The following is a 20505-nucleotide window of genomic DNA, read 5'->3' as shown; positions in this document are numbered from 1 at the left end:
ACTTGCTGGGCTGAAACCTCACTATTTTTCAGCAGGGGTTCTGTAGGATCCACAGGCATGTAACACAAAGGTCTCTGGATGGGGAGAAGAAATGTACTGCTGGAGAAACAAAGTCAAGCAAGAAACTCTCAAAAAAGAATGTCTCCTTTTTGAGAAAGATCAGTCAATTGCAAACAACAAGCATTTTTTTTTTTTTTTACATCATTCTGTTAGAGAAGATTGCATTTCAAACCAAGACGCATTCAAGGGGAAGGTTTAGCCAACATTAGGGTCCAACACCTTAAACATAAATTATGAGTTTATTCACTGTGATTGTTGAAACCATTAAAAAAAAAATTAACCCAATGTGGATGGAGGTCACAACATAACCCAGGTTATGGTGGACCTTCGCCGGACTTCCATGTCATTGGAGACTGAATGCTGAAAGGGTTGAACTGTACTAAAAGTAAGAATTTTGACATTTACTAACAAGTAATATATTACTTAACTCATTAAAAAAACATGCAGCTAAACAAAATGTATTTTTGAAATAGTAAATAGACTGAATTTACAAAGTGTTTTTCTACTTAAACCAATTGTCAAAGCACTTTGCACTGGACTTCCAAATATGCACTGATTCATCATACACTGATACATGGATCAGTAGGCAATTTGGAGTTAAGTGAACGACTTCAGCTGTTCCTGTACCTACCCAGGTACAGGAACAGCTGAAGTTGGGCCCACAACTCTTGCATTACAAGACAGCTACCATGCAGCAGAATCTATCTTAAGATCTTGTGATTGGAGGACCTTCGTAAGGACCTTCACAAAAGTTTGCATCAACTGTCTGGAAAACCGTTGATAGCATCCATGTCATTGTCTGTGGGTGCTATTCTGCAAGGAAGATGTGTAGTGATTTCAGGTTACATTTGATCTAAAACCAAATTGGTGTGAACGATGGGTAGTCATGCTCTAGCCTTAGCCGCAATTCTTCACAGTACTTCACATTTAACACAAATCCCACAGCTAAAGCATAGTCCATCATGCTGTATCAAAAGTGAAATGCTTGAAGGGAAAGAGTTATGAGCCATCAGACGGTGATGAGAGTTGTATTGTCTACATGACTAAGTGTTGAGAGGGTCCTCATTGAGAATGGGGCTGGCTTGAAAATGTGCTTCCTCAGACTGAATTAACAGACGACTACGGACAAACGCACATTTTCTAGTGAAGAATCTTATGCCTTGACACACAACTACAGATTTCAAAGGTACCAGTTACCTACTGTTCAGGTTACTGGTGCTGTTCAGTAGGTAACCGGATGACAAAAAGGCATCAGGACTGCCAGTATGCCAGTGATATGTAAAGTAGGTGTGTGGGCTATGGTTCAGGGTCAGGCTATGGTCTGATGAAAGACCTCAGGGTAACAAAGACAGCGAGGGTGTGTAGAGGAAGTAACTGAGTTTTGCTAGAGTCAAATGGCTGTATACACTGGCAGCTCTCTTCCCATCAACTCGCTCTCATTCAAGCTCCTTGTTTCTTGTTCTAAATCTGAACTGGAGGGTATTTCCACCACACAGTCTGGCCAAGGGAAAGAACAGTTGCTTTTGGCCTTTGAGCTTTGTCAAGGGACATCTAATCATCACAGCTTTGCTAACCGCTCTTTTAGATTTGCCAGTCAGTAGAATGGATCCATAAAACCAAGTCCTTCTACATGCTAACGGTAGCCAGAAACAGACTGTTATTTTCATTTCACTTTTTTATTATCTAAAAGAAGAAGAAAAAAAAAAGTAAACTGTGGACTGACTGTCTGTGCTTGAATGCTTGCATGAGGTTTGAGCGGCGTGAGTACGTGCGAGCGCTAGGGCTGGCTGAGCATAAACAAGCGGAGGTGGGTATATCACAGACGGTGTGAAGAAGCTAGAAGGACCGCTGACACATCTGTCATCCCCGATCTCCCTCTGGAAGGTCCTGATTGGCAGGAACACCACCTCTGCCTCACCTATTGCTGTGCTAGGGAGAAAAGGAGCGCCCGAGTGAAAAAAAAAAAAAGCCCCACAGTGGAGAGAGTTTGGAGGAAAATGGCAGCTCTAACCTTGGTTGCCAGCTCCTGCCATTTGCACCCCCGCACGACATGGCTGGGTGGCAGTGAGGAAGCCAAACAGCCTTTGTGTCAGCCAAACCTAGAGCCTAGAGAGTAGGTCAGGGCTGTTCAACGTTGGTTGTGAGGTAAAGATGGAGAAGATAGAAAAACATGGTTTGTTTTCCCATTTTCTTTCTGCCAGGCATTTTTACAACATCTGCACTTCGGAAGTGGCGATCAGAGGCTGGGCGCACCCTCTTGTTGGCAGATGAGAATACGTCTGACAACTAACCTGTCAGGTTTATCAACTCTCCGAGACATATCTCTGTCTCAACACACCGAATGTTCATGCTAATTAGTTGAGTGAGTGCGCACGGAGCTTTGAGAAGAAGCAGGAAGTGACTGAAGCCGACACGTGGCTTTAAGTGTCCTCAATAAAATCAATGGGTTACTCATCCAGACCACAGCTGAGGGGCGGTCGTCTGCCAAGCAGGGCTATTAGATCCCGAGTCACATTTGGTGACTCATCTCTCAGCTTCAGATTCGCTTGAGATAAAATCTCAAGAGCGACGCAGAAACGAGTAAAAATGCAAGACGCGATCGCCACAGAAAATGTCACCTATTTTAGTGGCATCTTGTGCAGCTCTTCTGAGCGGTCATGAGGCTTTTCCGCTTTTCCACTCATAATATAATGACTCACGGCCAGAACCAGTCCGAGAGATAATAAGGATAATACATTTAAGTCCGGGGAACAGGAGGCCTTCACTGGGATCCAGTGACCTCATTACGTCTCATTAGTCTCCTTGTGGCACCTAGATGAAGACTTTAAAGGTGGTCCTGAGGTTAATCCCACTGGGGTAATGAACCCACTCCCTTGTATCTTTTGCTCTGGCACTGCTGTACATGTTGCTTTCGCATTCGATGTGAGTATTAGCTCCCGACCCCCCTCCCCGTGGTCTAGATAGTCCTTGATTGAGCCGTCAATCCCCGTCGGCCCAACTTGTTCTGATAACCTCTGACCCCTCTGTCTTCATCATGACGTCCACGGTGCCTCATTTGTGTTCCACCTCATCCATCCATCGCAGGGCGACATTATCATCTAACCACAAAAGCCTTTTTTACGCCGCTCCCTGTTTACATCAGAGACGGGAAACCAAAAAGTGACGCTTTAATCAAAGGCTCGTTAAACGCTACCGTCGTTGGCAGGATCCCGTATTTCATACAGCTGTGTTAGTGATGTTTGCCAACAATAACCAAGACTAGCACAACAAGCTCAGTGCATAAGAGCGCTGACAGATGTTCTTCGTCTCCTGCTCACTTTTTTTTTCTCTCTTTTACAATTCGCTTTGTGAACTAGGACTCTCAGGTGATGACAAGTCTGAGAAGTCTACAGCATGTTGAAAATATTAAGGAACACTTTGTGCTTTTCAGTTTGTGAAGCTTTAAGTTGCTCCCTGTGTTGCAGTTGGGCTGTACCAGCTTCCAGCATGGCAGACTCTGTTTAGTCTGGACAAAGATGCAGTTTCTCCCAGACAGGAATAAGGGGTGCGGAGGGGAGGCAAGAAGTTTGAAAAGAACACTAAGCAAAAAAAAAAAAAAAAAAAGAAAAAAGTCATAAATACAGCTCCTTGCAAAAGTATTTATACCCCTTGATTATTTTCAATTGTCACGTTACAACCACAAACTTACACAGGCTCAAGCTGAGTGCGATGAAGAACATCTGTGAGTTTTACCACAGATTCACAGTTGGACTCAGATCTGGACTTTGACTGGGCCATTCTAACAGAAGCTTTAATCTAAACCATTTATTCTAGATCTGGCTTAACATTTTTGAGTGATTGTACTGCTGATTTTCTTCCACATTTGCCCCGCATTTACCTCCATACAGCTTCCTAAACCAGCTTCACTGTGTCTGCTGGACAAAGGCATACCAACACCATGACGCTGCCCCCTACATGTTTCACATTAACGATGGTGTGTTACAAGAAAGGAAATATTCAGTGCTACTTTTGTATCAGTCCTTGCCTTAGCAGACCACCTTTTATCCATGTTTGCAGCAGAAAACTGAAAATGTTACATCTTGTTTTTGACAATGTTTTCTTTCTGGTCATCCTTCTATGTAGCCTAGCTATTGGTCATCCTAACAGACACCTGAGCTGTGGATCTCTGCACCTCCTCCACAATTACTGCAGGCTGCTTGCCTTCTTTTCTGATTGATTCTCTCCTTTTCAAATTTGAAAACCATGCATGTCTTATTTTTCTACCGCTACACAATTATACTTTAAATTGATGAAGCATATACATTTCTATCAAAATAGTATTGTGTAAAATCAACTTTTTTAAACTTTGCACTATGCTATAATGTTCTCTCGTCAGAAATGTACCTGGAGTGTTGCTTTGATTTGTTCATGCATGTTTGAGAAATCCTTTAATCTCCCATGGTAACCATTCAGTTGTCCAAAACGCCTGGTTGGACCTAGCTCCGCCTCCTTAGAGCTGCAGTTTCTAAACTTCTAAACTTCCGCCTCACAGAGCACCCCTCTCCAGCTCAGCACCTGCAGACTAGCCAGCAGCAATTAGCAAACGCCTGGTGGAACTCTGTTTCAGCTGAGTTCATTATACCAGCCACTTCTCAGTGCAACACTGGTAAAAATATTGTTAAAGGGTTAATAGAAGAATGTTAACTTCCTGAAGGTGGAGTTTCAGAAAAAGCAGGAGTTTCTTAAAGAGACAGTGCCCCAATTTCAAGTTGTTAAATTAGAAAGTCAAACTTCTTTTAAGTCATATATACAGCATTTTTATAACTGAAGGTAACTCGACTGTGCCATAAAATGACACTCTGTGTCTGGAAAACACATAATACTTTAAATATATATAAATATAAAAAATAAGTTCAAGAGGTCACAACACATTTTTAGTCTGTTTAGGTTGTAAAATAAGCATGGAGCACGGGAGATAAGAAAACACGCTTAATAATTATACGGAGTGTCTAAATGTGTACATGTGGTACACGGAGTAGAAAGGCAAACTGCCGGAGACGTGATTTACGGTCAGCGCAGTCACGTTTTCCACGGCGCAGCTTTATTGTAGAGTGAGCCTAACTCTAACCATATCTTATTGGCATGTGTGCGATTGTGCAGAGCGTGTGCGTTCACGGTTTGTTTAGACTGGTCGGGAAAGCGTGAGACCAGAGTGAGTGGGCCGAGGCCATACTTTAGGGTTCAAAGTGAAGCGGGGAGGGACCCCCTCGTTTTGCAGGAATGCCGAGGAGGAGGCCTGATGGTTAGCTGGAGATGGTGTAATTAAGGGGTGTGATTGTGAGAAACCTTCCCTTCTCCGGGCTCTGCAGAAAGGGTCACAGATAAAAGAGTGAGCGCCTCAACTAGCTCGTCCATCTCCGCGCATGGAAAGAAAGTCTTTCGGGTTTCAGAGCGAAAGATGACGACCTACCTGGAAAGACCCCTCACCCATTCGCCTGGAGGCCTCAGATGGAGGTTGGAGGTTGAGGGTATCGGGGGGCATGCGTAGAGTCTCTGAGAAGCAGCATAAATTAGACAGCTCTGTGAGGCTCCTTCTAATCATGTGGGGCTGTGCGTCGCCCCGTTGGTGCGGTCGTTGTAATTTAGCTCGGCTCGACGTGTCATTTGCAGGGACCTTGATGACACATTGCCATGCCTTTTCTTCGGACGATGAGGGCGTGGCGTGAGACACAAAGTTTTTGCAGTTGTGTTTGCCGACGAAACCGATTCCCCGCCGCCGCCACCGCCACCTTTCAGTTGCGAACTCTTTCGGTTATGAAGCCAAAACACCGAAGGCCCCCGAAACCAGCTTTTGTCGTTGCAACCCATCATTCAGAATTTAATGAAAAGCTGACTTTCCAATAATTTTTTGGGGGGTTGGGTTATGGAAAAAATGGAGATATGGAACAGATACAATAGCATTACAGACACTATTGTTCTTTTTGCAGCACCCCATAGTTGAAAGCATGTGAGCTGGCGTGTTTTGCATGTGTAGTTTTGGATGAACCTTGCAGAAAGAGGTCAGCTTCCATCAGTTCCTCACTGTCTACTTTTTTTTTTTTTGGTGTGTGTGTTTTCACACTTTTGATTTACTCGCTTTGAACAAAAGCTGGAACGTAAGGGTTTCGGTTCTCTACAATAACAATACAGTGATTCCCCCATGTGAAATAATTCACAAATCTTCTGCCATTTTATATTTTCGAACAAGGGAGAGTATAATCCATTCAACAACCCCCTTTTTTCCCCAAACACTTTAGCTCCGAATCAATTCCACATTAAGCGGATTTCTGAGACCCAGATGACTTTTCCTCTTTCTCTGTTTCTCCCTCCAGGGTGCAGGATAGACAACTGCGAGTCCTGCTTCAGCAAAGACTTCTGCACCAAGTGCAAATCTGGTTTTTACCTGCACAAAGGGCGCTGCTTTGATAAGTGCCCCGAGGGCTTTGCCCCGCTGGAAGACACAATGGAATGTGGAGGTATGGAAAACCGAACAGAGTCAGGTGCATTGAGAGAAAAAATGGGAACATTAAAGAATGTTCAAATTTTTTCATCACCTGTCTAAATCACCAGATTTAGACCGGTTATGAAATCATAACAGACCAATAAGAAATTATTTTTCTATTACAGTAATATCATGTTATGCCCTCGTTATGGCGAGTGGATTCATATGAAAGATGACTGACTTGGCAGTTGTTCAGTCATTGCCGAAGAAGCTGGCTGTTCACAGAGGCCTGTAGCAACACATGTTAATGGAAAGTGGAGTGGAAGAAAAAATGTGGTGGAAAAGGGTGCGGAGTGTCATGCTTCTAAGTGTTGAAAAAGTTGAGGGAGACATCTTAAAAGCAGATCTTGAAATCAGTTCACTCACCTGACTTGAAAAAAGTAGCAAATCTTTGAAATTTTTCCCAGAGGAAGAAAAGGGACACTAGAGCAAACAAGGCAGGTGAGTCTGGGCTTCCTTAATGCTCCTGCAAAGCTGTATTGATTCAGTAATTCAAGCAAAAGGAGCCCCAACCAATGACTCGGTGCAAAGACTGTCAAATTGAATAAAAATAGAATATACATCGAAATGAATCTCATTTGTCAGATTAGAAGTACTTTTTGAAAATAAAAACTTAGAACTGGTATTAAACATGCTTTCCATTAAGCTAACATTTATGTTTTTAATAATATATGATTTTGGTATTGGTCTGATGTAATACTCTAATTTAAATGTCATGTTTTAAGTAGCTGTAAGTGGAAAATAATAAGAAATAAAGGCTGTCAAGCATCCATCATTGTGTTATTAATCTATATAATGTGCTTCGGTCTCAAATACATGAGCTTTTTATGCATCATGTAGAGTTAATATTCTAATTTACTGAAGGACTCTGTGCTGGCATTTTAATTGACTAACATTTCAATATTAGAAACACTTTCCTTATTGGTCTTCTGTATTCTAATAATCTGAGACAGCAAGTTGTGAATCAAAATGATCAAATTTGTCTCTGAAAACAAAATTCTTGACGTCTCAATTTGAATACGAGCTCACAGGACCCCAGTGAAGCTAAGCTCCGGCGTGAAAATCTAAATCTACGAGTCCTAGTTTTACGAGTCTCTGATGAACACTGCTCTGTGATTTGATGGCACGCCACTTGTTTCTGTGTAACCCTTCGCAGAGGGCTGCGAGGTGGGCCAGTGGAGTGAGTGGGGAGCCTGCACCAGGAGAAACAAAACCTGTGGCTATAAGTGGGGTCTGGAGACCCGGACGCGGCACATTGTTAAGAAACCCCCCAAGGACACAATACCTTGTCCCACCATCGCCGAGTCCAGGATGTGCAAAATGGCCATGAGACACTGCAGGAGAGGTAAGGAGCATCCGCAGGTGCCTGTCGATTGTGCGTTTTACAGAAAGTTGAGCCGATCTTCGTCTTCTCCTGCGTCGCGTCACTCTCATGCTCCGGCTTTTATTTTCACCGTCTGAGCGATTGAGGTTCATTGCGGCACTTCTCCTCTTTGCTTTTCCCAAAGTTGCTCTTATTCCAGCCAGCTCTTTTTTTCCCCTTTTTTTTTCCCGGGGTTTATTTCCCACCATCTCCCTTCCTCTCCTCTGCGGAATGCTTCAAAGTATAATCTGCAGGTTTCCTCAATGGCCGTCTCTGTTTCCTCCTGTCAGCTTGAGAGATTTCTGCAGTACGCAGAGCATGTATGTCAGGCCATTATGCGAGAAGAAGTCGATGGAATTCCTCTGTGTGTGCGTACGGCTAAAGGAAATGTATACATATTTAAAGGGTAAACCATCTTTTTCTTTCTCAGATGGTCCAAACACGCCATTTGGCGATGAGGGCCTCTGTTAGAGGCGCTTTCAAAATAAATGTCTTTTTCCCCTTAATGTACTTTAACATCGCTCATAAACTTGGGATTTGGATAAGCCCAAGTGTAAATATTTAATGCCCCAAATAAGGAAGCAATTACAGTGGCAGATATCAGTCTATCAACAATTTAAAAGAAAAAGACACACGCTAACTTCAAGGATTTTTCTCCATTTTTGGATCGGGCGTGCTAAACGGAATGGTCACTTAGCGAAGTGGTGAAAGAGTAAATAAACTTGAAATAAACCCTGATAGTTTCTCATATTTCAGCGCTGCGAGGGCTGCTGACTGGGTTGGAAACTGTGATCCCATGGCACATTTAGTACTTAATGTCCCGTCTTGTTTGTCAGAGAGTTTCCCTCCAAAATGCCGTGCACCTCCTCACGATTCCACCATGGCTACTTGACCTTTTTTTCGAGAAGACTTTATGACCATCCTAAATCAAAACTTGGCAATGCTATGCACAGAAGCAGCGTTTTTTTTTTTTGTTTCCTTGTTGGTGTAGTCAGCGATTGTAAAACTTGCGCAGAGACCAACAGAATACTTAAACCCAGTTGTATGAAAAGCCCTCTTCTCATCCAGAGAAGAGGGCTTCCAGCTCCAGTGGCCACAGGTCGAGTGTAAAAGTGTCACTGCGTATGCATCTCAGGACTCCTCCGGCATGTGAAATGCTGTGGTGGGCCTGTTTAATAAAGGCAACATTTCATACTTAAGCATGTGTTGTTAATTCCGCACTCCTTGTGAAAAACCCCACTTGGCAAAAGCTGGTGAAACGCAACACTCTACAGTTCAAATAAAAAACAGGAAAAACTGGAGCCCCAGAGGTTGAACGGGAGGGGAAGCTCTGCGCAGACGCAGGGGCTGTTGCATGGATGTTCAAGGAACTACGTGGTGACATGATCGCTTTCAGTGGGTGATAATGATGAGTAACTCTGTAGCAGGGAGGTCACTGTCTCTAATGTAAGAAAGCCTCCAAAGTCTGCATGAGAAAGCAGGAAAAGAACTAGGAAAAGATATTTGAATAGAGTTATTTTTGTCACGATAAGCAATAAATCAATTAATGGCATGATAAATTAGAATAAGTGCAATAACTTTCCTTTCGACAACACTTGTCCTCTTTAGGTAAGGTAATTTTATTTATATAGCACATTTTCAGCAACAAGGCAATTCAAAGTGCTTTACATGAGTTAAAAGGAAATACAAACAAAATAACAAACCAAAGGAAAGAAAAAAAGAGGAAAGAAAACTAATCTAATGTTGTTCTAAAGTATGTAAACTTAGTGCTCCTTTTCAGGGTTGCTAAGTATCTAATTCCATTTCTAAATAGTGTTTAATAATGTTGAAAAGTCTGCGTTTTGAGAAACGCCGCAAACGCCTGGTACAAAGCAATTAGTCTGCACTGTCTGTCACTATTGTTGTTTTGGATGTTTTAAAATGTTTTCCAGTTCCAGTGTTAAATGTTCTTTAGAAATCAAAGTTTTTTTAATTTTTGAGTGGGGTATACCTATGTGCGTGATCCATTGTTATTATTATTCTGATATTAGTCCAAACTGGGCTCAAAATGACAATATTATCATTTATTACGATAATTTTTGGGACACTGTATCGTCCTGCAAAATGTGTTATTTTGCCAAGTTCATACCCAATGAAGCAGTTCCATATTTTGTCACATTTCCTCTTCAAACATTTTGGAGGCGATGCATCATTTTTGCTTTCACTTTAGAGTTATGCAGTACTACAGCAGGTTTTGCGCATCACATGGAATACCTTTCAAATACAGCGGATGATGTGGCTCTCTCATAACGAAACGTGAACAAGTTCATTGGGTTACAAATGTATTTGCGAGGCATTGTACAAAAATTGCAAATAATCATTCGCACCACGGGAAGAGAAGAGCAGTCAAGTCAAATTTATTTGTGAAGCACATTCCAGCAACAACACAGCTCACAATTCTTTACATCATAAACTCATCTGTACACGTTGCAATGCCACAAAGTACCTTTTCTGCTTAGAAAGAAACCAAATTAAAACTTAGCACACAATTCCAAGAGTCAGAAGTGAGTAAAACGTTTAAAACAGCTTAGAGTTAAAAACAAAAACACCTTAGTCATGTCTTTTTTTATGAGCTACCAGTGTTTGGGATAAGCACAGAGTTATATAGCTATTTTGTAAAGACGCTGGATTAATTGGAAACAGAAAATAAGAGAAAGTAATGGCTACACTGATCTGATCTGCCAGGGTTGTTTTTCTGTTTACAAAAAAAAAACAACCGTAAAGACCCGACTTTCCAGAGCAAACTGAAATCACTCTGGACTTTGCTGTTGGGTCTCCCAGCATTATCAAAAGGACATATGCATTTTTGAGAATCCGCGGCAATAACAGCGATGGTCTTCCTGCCCGGTCTTGTTTGCATGACTTGGTCCCCATGTTAAAAAGGGGAACCGAAGGGGCGAAACCGAGAGCCTCAGATATCGGGATGAAAAGCATTTTCACAGCAAACACCACAGCAAACCGTGGCTGATGTGTTCCCTGCTGAGTGTACACACCGCACATCACTCATGCTGCTGGGATTCATTTAACGCTCTCTGCCTGTGTTTAGTCGAATATGGTTAGCTCAATCAAACTCCTCACGTTCAACAGAAATAAAAAACCAAAAATTGGTTCTGTGGGACATTTTTGAGCAAGTTCAGATAGTCCATGTTTTCTATCCGATCTGTGGAGTAATGAGTCGACTCCTCGTCCGCTTAGCATTTCCACTGCACCCCTGGGATATTAAAAACACTCATCCGCACTCTAGATCGCCACTGGACGAGTTGAAAACAATAGAGAGATGTTATTAATAGCTGCTCTGGCCCTATCAGCGTCGATGGCTGATAACACTAGGAAATCCCCACAGTGATTTCCCAGCAACTTATCTGACTCACTGGTTTCGCAAAAACGCATTTGATTCCTCTCTGATTCTTCTTTCTCTCATCTGCATCTACATTTCGGCTCCAATAACCTTTGACCAGGCGATATTGGATGTTGGGGAAACAACTTAAAAGTGTTAAGGCAACTGCAGCTCCAATAATATCAGTAATCCCTGATTTGAGACTTAAGAGGGCGCAAAGTCCCAATACAACGTACAATTAAAGAATGGTCTGATTTACAACCGTTTTTTACAAATCCGCTTTGGGATACTCAGATGATCTCGAACGTAACTCAACTGATGTTGCCTGCTTGCTAAGTTTTTGATTTTTAAGGCTTCCCCTTAAAATATAATTTTTAGGATGAATCTTTATGTACATCCCAAACCTAAAGAACTCACTTTCATATGCATAATATTTGCCTAAACTGAAACTAGATAGCGCTATCCAACATTGTGGGCTTTTACAATGAATCAAAGAAAGACTCCACAAATCTGAATCTCAGTGACTCAAAGAGTAAGATATCCTCAAACACAGGGCTTGACCAAAAAAACAAAAACTGACAGAGTTGCGGTTTGGGATCGGCTGTAAATTCACACAATCTAATGGTTGCCATCAAACACGATAAAAGTGACATTTTTCATCACGCAAGTCCCTTTGGTTTTTTTTTTACCCCACAGAAGTTTTACAGTACGCAGTTATGAAACCAGATTTATAGCATAGCAAATTTTGGACCTGATAACCCAAACATGCTAAAGACCCGACTTTCCAGAGCAGTGCCGTGCAATTTATACTCAAAATCTGCCTTTGAGTGCCGGGCTGAAGCCACAAAGGCTCACAAACACCGTGCTGACCTCATGGAAAAAAAGAGGCAACGAGGAAAAGAGGCGAAGAATAAGAGAGAAGAAACATCTAGTGATTATCTCGGTCATTGGATCTCCGTATAGGCCTGAGAGTTGAGAGGGCTAAGTGGCCTTTTGTGGAAGTATCGATCTCCCGTGTGTGTAACCAGAGAAACTCTTGCTGCTGTAGGCCTTAGCCGAGGCCAAGCCATCCATCTCATCAGTCATCCGACTGTAAGGATTCAGTCAGCACTGATTCTCTAAGTCATAACTTCTCTGTACAGTTTGTTTTTTTTACTCTAATTGCTCGTGCCTCTTGTTCCAATCCAACTACCATCACGTTGAGGCATGTTCTGCAGCAGTGCTGCAAAGGCATAAAAAATCCCACCTAGTGGACTATTTAGATACACCTTTGTAGTGAGACATGCGATGATTAGCAGGATTTAAAGCTGCACTATGTAGCTTTCATAACCAATATGGTTTTCTACATATCTGAAACTGTCACTTTGATATGACGGATAATCTGAAAAAAAAAAAATCGATCTCCTCCACCTTCTCCCAGTTGCCGTCTGAAGAAATGCACCGCTCCCAGTCAAAAACAACCAATCAGAGCCAAGAGCCTCCTCTTGGAGGAGGCTACGAGGATGACTAGTGCTGCCAGTCATCCTCGTATACGTGTTACTCAATGTGCTGATGACGGAGAAGCAACTCACCATGCCAGAAAAAAAAATTTATCCACTGGAGGAATGAGCAGCATGCTCACAAGCATGATTGGCAGCTCTAAGGCCCTCCTCCTGGCTCTGATTGGTTGTTCCCATTTAGCACTGGGGACATCAGATGAGCTTAATTTTTTTTCCACAGATGATGTGTCTCATACTTTACTGTCACCACATAATTTCAACAAATATGTAAAAAAATATTAACTTTTTTTTGCAAAAGTTGCATACTGCGCCTTTAAAGCCAATTGACATCATTGATAGGTGGGCCTCTTGTAGGCATTACCGGAGAAAAGTCTGCAGTCTGGTCTGAGGAGATATGATGAATATGAATGTTGTGATGCATCGCATCATCACCTTGTTGATTTTTTGTTTTTGTTTTTTGCTTAAATAAGTAAAGGTTTCATTAGTCAAACACTGTGTTTCAGTCATCCCTGGCCATTTTTCATATATTTTGTATTTACTTTGCACCTACTGATGTCCCCAGATAGAATGTGAGAAGAATTTAGTTGGTGGATTCTGTCCACAGCCAGTCTGCTTGGTCGGTGCGTTCACAGTACGCCGGACATCCTCGATCTCGCCGCATGCCGACCATCTGGCCGCGTCGCGTCGCCTGTAAAAGGAATCACCACATCAGCAACTCCTGTCTGCTGGCGGGCCTAGAACACAGGCGCACAGCGGACGCTCTTGCATGTGTCGGACCATGTGTTACGCAATTTTGCTGTTTAATCTAACCATGCCAAGAGGGTTTAAGCCCTGGCGAAAGATGCCACTCACTTCTGAGCATTTCAATTACTCAAGCCATGATCACATCTGAGCGTGGCCTGTGTTTAGCTTGGAAACCAGACACCCAAACACATTTCTGGATTTCCTTTTTGTCAAATGCAGCCTTCTTACATCAAACCTGCTTTTTTTTTTTTTTTAAACCAAACATTTAATAAATAAAAAAACAAATGCAGACGTTTAACTTGAGCCTAATTGATGGAGCGTGTTCTCGTGTCAGCAAAACATCACACAGTGCAGCGTGGTGTGGAGTTAGAACTACGTTTTCTCCACACGGGGAGAAAAACATCTGACGTTGTGAACAGAATAAATTTGCTCTCCTGTCATTTCATCAGCAACTGTTTCCATCGAGTAACAAAAGGAGCCAATCCCGTGCTTTCTTAAATTTTTACGAGTCATGTTAGGGCTTTAAATGAACTCGGAACTTCTGATTGAGAGAGCTGTTTCACGGCTGACAGGTCCCTCTCCGATTTCTGCCACTGTGGAATGACAGGTGGTGATTAACAGTGATCTCTGGCCTGGCTAATATCGCAGACAATCCGGATCAGTTCTTCCCACCAGCGGGAGTGGAGCAAGAAGTGTTTTCCCAGGACAGAAGGAGAGCACTAATTGGCCACCACCCTGTCAAAGTGATTATTTGTGGCCCTCACTCCAACCTATTGTGACTGATGGAGCCACAGCTTAATCTTCATTTAATAAGGCCTCTCTGTAGGGGCTGACACAGTAGCTGGTAAGAAGGAACCTAAAAGGCACTCTGCCTCATTCGACCAGCAGCAGTGGCTTGGCTGTGGGCACGGTGTCCGGGGTGGTGTCTGATTGGTCAGAATCACATGTCAGTGCCACCCACTATGACAGCTTACATTACATAATCATTTAAAGAAAAAATTCCCCCTAAATCTGGTTGTGAAGTAAAAGCAACGCATGGCTCTGTGTACAATATTGTGAAATCTATTGAGGCAGAATATTTTGGAATTTTTGTCTTTTGAAAAAAAAAAAAAAGCTACATATGCCTCTGAAGGGTTGCTTTGCTGCTGTAGTTGTGATCATATCTTGATCTGCTGGATTTTTGAAAAATAAATAAATAAAAAATCTTCATTAAGATTATCTCTTCTTTTGGCCATTGAGTTTTAGATCTTTTTTTTGTTTACGCTTTTCTAAATCAAATGTTTGCTCTAAGCTTAAAGTGCCTTTTATCTACGTGGAGATGATGTGATGGTTTAGTATGCATGTAATATGTTTCAAATTTGAGCTTCACCAAAGGATTTGAAGGTAAAAATTAAGCAAGATGTCAGGAAGAGAATTGTGGACCATCACAAGTCTGCTTCATCCTTTGGTATAATTTCCAGATGCCTGAATGTGGCTGATTTATCTATTCAATCAATGAAACAAGTATAAAAACAATGTTCTGTCCAACCATCAACGAGAAACTTAATGGAGACCATCAAGGAGGAAACGACCTCCTTGATGAAAAGCAGACGGGTTTTGTGTCAGAGATGAATGTTTTTGGTCCAAATGTGCTGACCAATATAATAATAAAAGCAGAAACCTTTATGAAGAATCTCGTTAAAGGTAGTTAGACAGTGCCACTATCCACATAAAAATGAGTTCTTTACCAACATGGGCTGAAAGGCTATTTGCAGAGGAAGAAGCCAGAACTCCACAAACAACATAAGAATCCAGATTACAACTTCCAAATGCACTCTGGGGCGAAGACTGTGGGTTTTGGTTCTTTGATGGAACTAAATTTGAAGTATTTGACCATCGTTACATTTCAATTTCACAAAATAGATGGCATTGTGGAAAAATTTAGATTTAGGAGGCTTCTTGAACAAGCTAACAACTCTTTCCTTACAACACATAGCTTCATCAGATGTCTACCTATCTGACTCAACACATTCAGTAGAAAATGCTCATCTCCCGTTGCTTAGGAAGAGAGGAGTTTCTAACTGTTCTCATATAGGTCTTTTACATTTCAGCTCAGAATAAGTTGAAAACAAACCAAAACTATAAAAAGGGTTTAATAACTGCAGTGTTTTGCTTCAAATGTTGTTTTTAGAGGGTTTAGTCGGGGTCACTTCACACAGACAGACTGGAAGCTACCGCAACCACTACAGTCGTCGTCACTGTCCTCTCATTGTGTGCACGCAAGTGAACAAGTTTTATATTTTTATAACTATGTCAAACTGATAATCTATGTTCCTATCTGGGCTTTGTGGAGATGGCCTAAAACCAAACATTTGGATTTTGTTTTCAGCTTCTCGCCATGTGCCAGTGTTAAATCTTTCATTGCGATAAAACTACAAGCATTCGCCTCTGCTCTGGGTACATTCCTCACTTTAGTGAGCAGGGTAGGGAGTTTATGATGCTGGAGACCGTGAGGAACGGGAGTGGGGGGGAGTGGGTTCTCTGATTAACTTCCCGCTAGGTGCCTCTGCTCTCTGACCAAAATAAATATCGCTGCTGTCATTTTGACAGCAACTGTCTTCGGAGGGCAATTTTTTGAAACACCCCATGATCCTGTTGGCTCTTACATGGAGAATCCATCGTCATACCACAGGCATGAGCCATAAACATGTGGATGCCTTTCAAAGACCATGGGGTGGAGGGAGGTAGCAGAGGAGGGGTTAGCCGCACTCACCAGGGCTCCATTCTCCACATTATTGTCATCTGGTCGTTTCCAAGCAGGAAGAAAGAGGAGGGGTGCGAGGGAAGGATGTGTTTAGATCACTGGGCCTGATTGAGTGGTAGCTTTCTTGTACTTCCTTTTGTAGGCTCCTCTTCACCTTTTGGATGATCGACTCTCTGTTGATGTTATCGCTATCGGCTAAGCTGCCGATATTCTAATAGTGCAGCTTACATTTCTGATGCAGATTATGTTTACCACTGCAGATACTCCGCAACTACAATGTGAAGTAAAAAAAAAAAAAAGAAAAAGAGACTTGAGGTTAAATCAGTCATTGCTCAGTTGGGAGACATAAAGTTGTTTGGTTCTCCCCTCTCAATGTGACTTTAATGAAGATAAGGGACTCTGGAAGGGTGTTTGAGACTTCACTTGTCATCCTCTGGCAGAGGAATTAAGGCGTTTGAGCCAGCATCAACAACCGTAAAACAGAGGATGTAGAGTCGAAAACAAATTGGTCCAAGAGATGGAAAGAACCAGAACAGTCAAAGCGGACTGCTTTCTTGTTGTCATGCCCCACGAACAGGATCGACTCCGCCCCCACCCCACTGTGCAGCGTGCAAGCCGATGTTGGCCATGACACGGTCAGAGATGTATAGCCAACGTTCGCCAGACGTTTCCTTCACGGGCAAATGGAGACATTTACACCCCGTGATTTTATTTTATTTTTTACAGCAATAGTAATGCAGTCTTTACAGGGATGGGTTGCAATAGCTTGCGCGAAGATCTTTGAAGTGTGCTCGAAATTTTTTATAAAACGCTCCACTCCAGACTTCCAGCTGTATCGGTGATTGATGTTTCACAAAACGGAGTTGACCAAAGCGGATTTGTGGGGTCGTCGAATGCGTCTTCTTTTAAATCCACCGGCTGATTGGTTTTAACAGAACAGTTTCGGCGGTGGCACGTTGTAAAATTGGTAATAAAACTTATTTCTGCTCATTAAGACGAGGTACTTGTTTTGATTTCGGGAACGTATTGATGGTCTACTTGTATTTTTCCTGGACTGGAACAGATTAAAGTTGACAGTAAGTCAAGTTTCCTCATTGGACTAATCGTAGCTTGAAGCAGGCCCCCGTATCGGAAGTCCTCGCGTTGTATTTAGATAAGCGAAGATGGTTGGAGTGGGCTCATTGCGCCTCCTCTTTCTGTCTGCCAGACCTCCAGTACAGAGCTGCTGCCAGCTCTCCTGTGGGCCTGCGGATCTTTTCATCTCCCCATCCGCAACACGCCAGACAGATGAGGATGCACATGCACGCAGACATCCACAAAACCAGAATGTGAGAAACATGTAACAGACACCGGCAAATATTTAAAGAGGCCCCACAAGCAGAAGAAGTCGCCACATTATCTGCTCCCTTTCCGAGCCCGGTTTGCTCCGTCTTTCCCCGGTCTCGCGCTCGGATGACACGCGCCTGCTTGTGTATCGCGTATCATTGTGCTTGGCCGGGAGAACAATGTGGATACCACAGAAGAACGGGTTTTTCGAGGTACGCGTCTCACGGAAGACGCTTTTTTGGGCACTGCAGTGCTCCCTCACCAGTGGTCTGGCGAGAGGAGTAAAGAAGAAAGGCGTGGAGTCAAACAGGGGAGCCTGAAAACATCTGGTGAACAGTTGCTCTGGCTGAGCCATCAGGAGCTCCTCTTCCCTTAACTCCTCTTCCCACATCCCTTTCCTCCATTTCTCTATCTCTTGAGGCTGTCTTTATTAGAGACATCGCAGCTTTTAATTACAGCTGGTCATTCCCATTGAGGGCTGCTGACCCACTCATAGCAGTGAGACTGGACCCACTGTGCAGACATGCAGACACAACAAACATTCAAGTACAGGCCTGCTGGCCCTCGCCTGCTTATGCTTCTGGGTGTTTCTTGTGCACTGACAGTGATAAATACAGGGGGTGTTGACTCACACCACCGCCATTACGGTGGTAAGTAGAGGCCAGAGCCAGCCTAAAAGTTCTGAAGAGCGCTCCACTATCATCAGTATGAAAAAGCACAACACAAGGTGATGTAACGAGGAATTTGCACATTTCTGACCTTAACATGATTTGTCACTGCATGAAAGACATATCTTCAACACACCCCTCTTGACTAGCAAAAGCTCTGACTTATTTCAGCTTGACTGATAGCAAATTTAGAGTATTTTACTTTTTCGATATGCATACTTTGAAATGCACAGTACAAAGATTGAGAATGACTTAAAATAAAAGCCTTTGTTCATCGCTCTGCTTTTTACAGAAGATCAGGTATTGAGAAACGACTTGGTTGCTGGAGGTGTGGAGTTTCAAATTTGATCCAATTGCTAGCATTTGGCCATGACGTATGCAATGCGCCACGTTCTGCGCTATGAAGCTTACCGGAAATCGCCTACTCTGTAAACAACCATCCTCCACTGCGGAGAGAAAAGTGCTGAGTCGAATGAGATGGCTCAGTACTTTGTTAATGTTAATTCAATATTTTGAATCGTGGCCAAAAGGCACTTAACATCTTTGTTCGCTTTATCTGTTGCTGTTGCTGAACTACAATTATAAAACAGGGCAGAAACTCAACGTCGCTGTTCACAACTCCTACTTTTGATAGGCCCAGTTGAAAATGTATGAGAGAAATCCAGCTAAACAGGAGAAAGTCCAGACGCAGCACTGAAGAGAGATGAGAATTGAGCACAATTCCAGTATTTTATAAAACTTTTTTGGACAATTATAACATAACGTAAGTGGTAATCTCATCGTCTCATTGGCCAGACACAGTGATGACAGCATCATGGTGGCGGATGCTTTTTTAATGAACAGTGATAGAAGGTCAGAGTTGATGGGGAAATGGACGGCGCTAAATACATGCTAGCCTTGAAGAAAACTTGTTGATTGGAGACCTTGGTGAAGCTTAACTTTCCAGCAGGAGAACAACATTAGAACACTGTGTGATTAGAATAATCCAGTCCAGACTTGAATCTTCTAATATTTTAAGATTTTTATTTGTAAAATCTTCTTAAAATCCATCTATCATTTTTCTTGCCCATCACACTTATTTTGTGTGGTATCACAAAAAAATAAATAAAAAAACAGTCCTAAAAATTATCTTTAAGATTATTGTAGCAAGCCAAAACATGGAAAATATTTGACATACATACTCTTGTAAAGTACCTCATTGTTTGAATGAGATATCTCTCCAAGGAAAACGTCAGGACATGATTAACAGGTCAATGTCATGACACTCATGCCGTTCCAGGTACCATATCAAATCCTTTCAAAACATAAACGCACTATCCCGCTGAGTGGCAGGGTTCAAGAGCGTGATCCCGACAAGCTACGAGAGCACTCTTCCGGATTAGCAGGAGGGGAGGTTAAATATCCCTTTGAGTTGATTTCTGTATGCTACATCCTAGTGACATGCTACAAACCTCTCTTCAGAGAGGTGAGACCCTCAAATGACCGTGGAAATTGCGGCGTAATCGTACTCAGCTAATCACAACAGGAAAATGCCTGCCATGTGCGTCGAGGCCTACTGTCTGCGTTCCCGTCAATTGAAGGCGTATTATTGACAAGAGTGAGACTTGTGTCTTGAACAGGCGTTGACTCTTAGCTGTCCCTCTCTGTGATCATATCTGTCAGAGCCACTCAGCTGTCTGTCCGCCTGGTGTTTGACAAGTGTTTGATGCAGCGCAGGCCTTAAAGAGGATCAAGCCCTTCCTGCACTGGCTTTTACCTCTGTGTCTGTGCAACAGGATCTCTATGAACATCAAAAACACTCCCCTGCCCCCTCATCTAACCCCCTTCTTCCAATGTCAAAGATACTATTTTAATCAAAAGATATGCGCAGTCCGCTTAGTCATCACAGGAGACTAAACAAAACCCACGTTTGAGAGTTAGCCGAGGAATCAAAGAAAACAAAAAAGAGCCGGGCCGTCTTGATTCCTTCATCACTCGCCATTGCACGGGGATTGTGGAGTGATCCTGATGGCCCCTGTCTCTGTTTTTGTGTCTAAGCCTGTCGGACTTAGCCTGGCTTCCCACTTGTTAAGAGCTGGTCTTGTTTCGGGACAGTTGTGCCACCCCATGACCAGGAGGGATTTCCTTCTGAATTTCCCTGTAGAGGGAAGGAGGGGGCATGAGAGGACTTGTGCAGAGATGAGACATAGAGACTCGTGCTTGACAA

At 42.7% G+C, this 20505-nt stretch overlaps 1 protein-coding gene across 2 annotated transcripts in view; it reads left to right on the top strand.

The window, feature by feature from the left end:
* rspo2 (R-spondin 2) overlaps positions 1-20505 on the top strand; it is a 75894-nt gene that overhangs the window by 37769 nt on the left and 17620 nt on the right. For both annotated transcript variants that reach the window (XM_017309656.1, XM_008431947.2), the window contains 2 exons: positions 6411-6554; positions 7737-7925. In XM_017309656.1, coding sequence (XP_017165145.1) covers positions 6411-6554; positions 7737-7925 — 333 coding nt within the window. The remainder of the gene's footprint in view (positions 1-6410; positions 6555-7736; positions 7926-20505) is intronic.

The sequence above is a fragment of the Poecilia reticulata genome, linkage group LG16 (genome assembly GCF_000633615.1).
Source record: "Poecilia reticulata strain Guanapo linkage group LG16, Guppy_female_1.0+MT, whole genome shotgun sequence".
NCBI lineage: Eukaryota > Metazoa > Chordata > Actinopteri > Cyprinodontiformes > Poeciliidae > Poecilia > Poecilia reticulata.
This window is presented reverse-complemented; position numbering and strand designations above follow the sequence as displayed.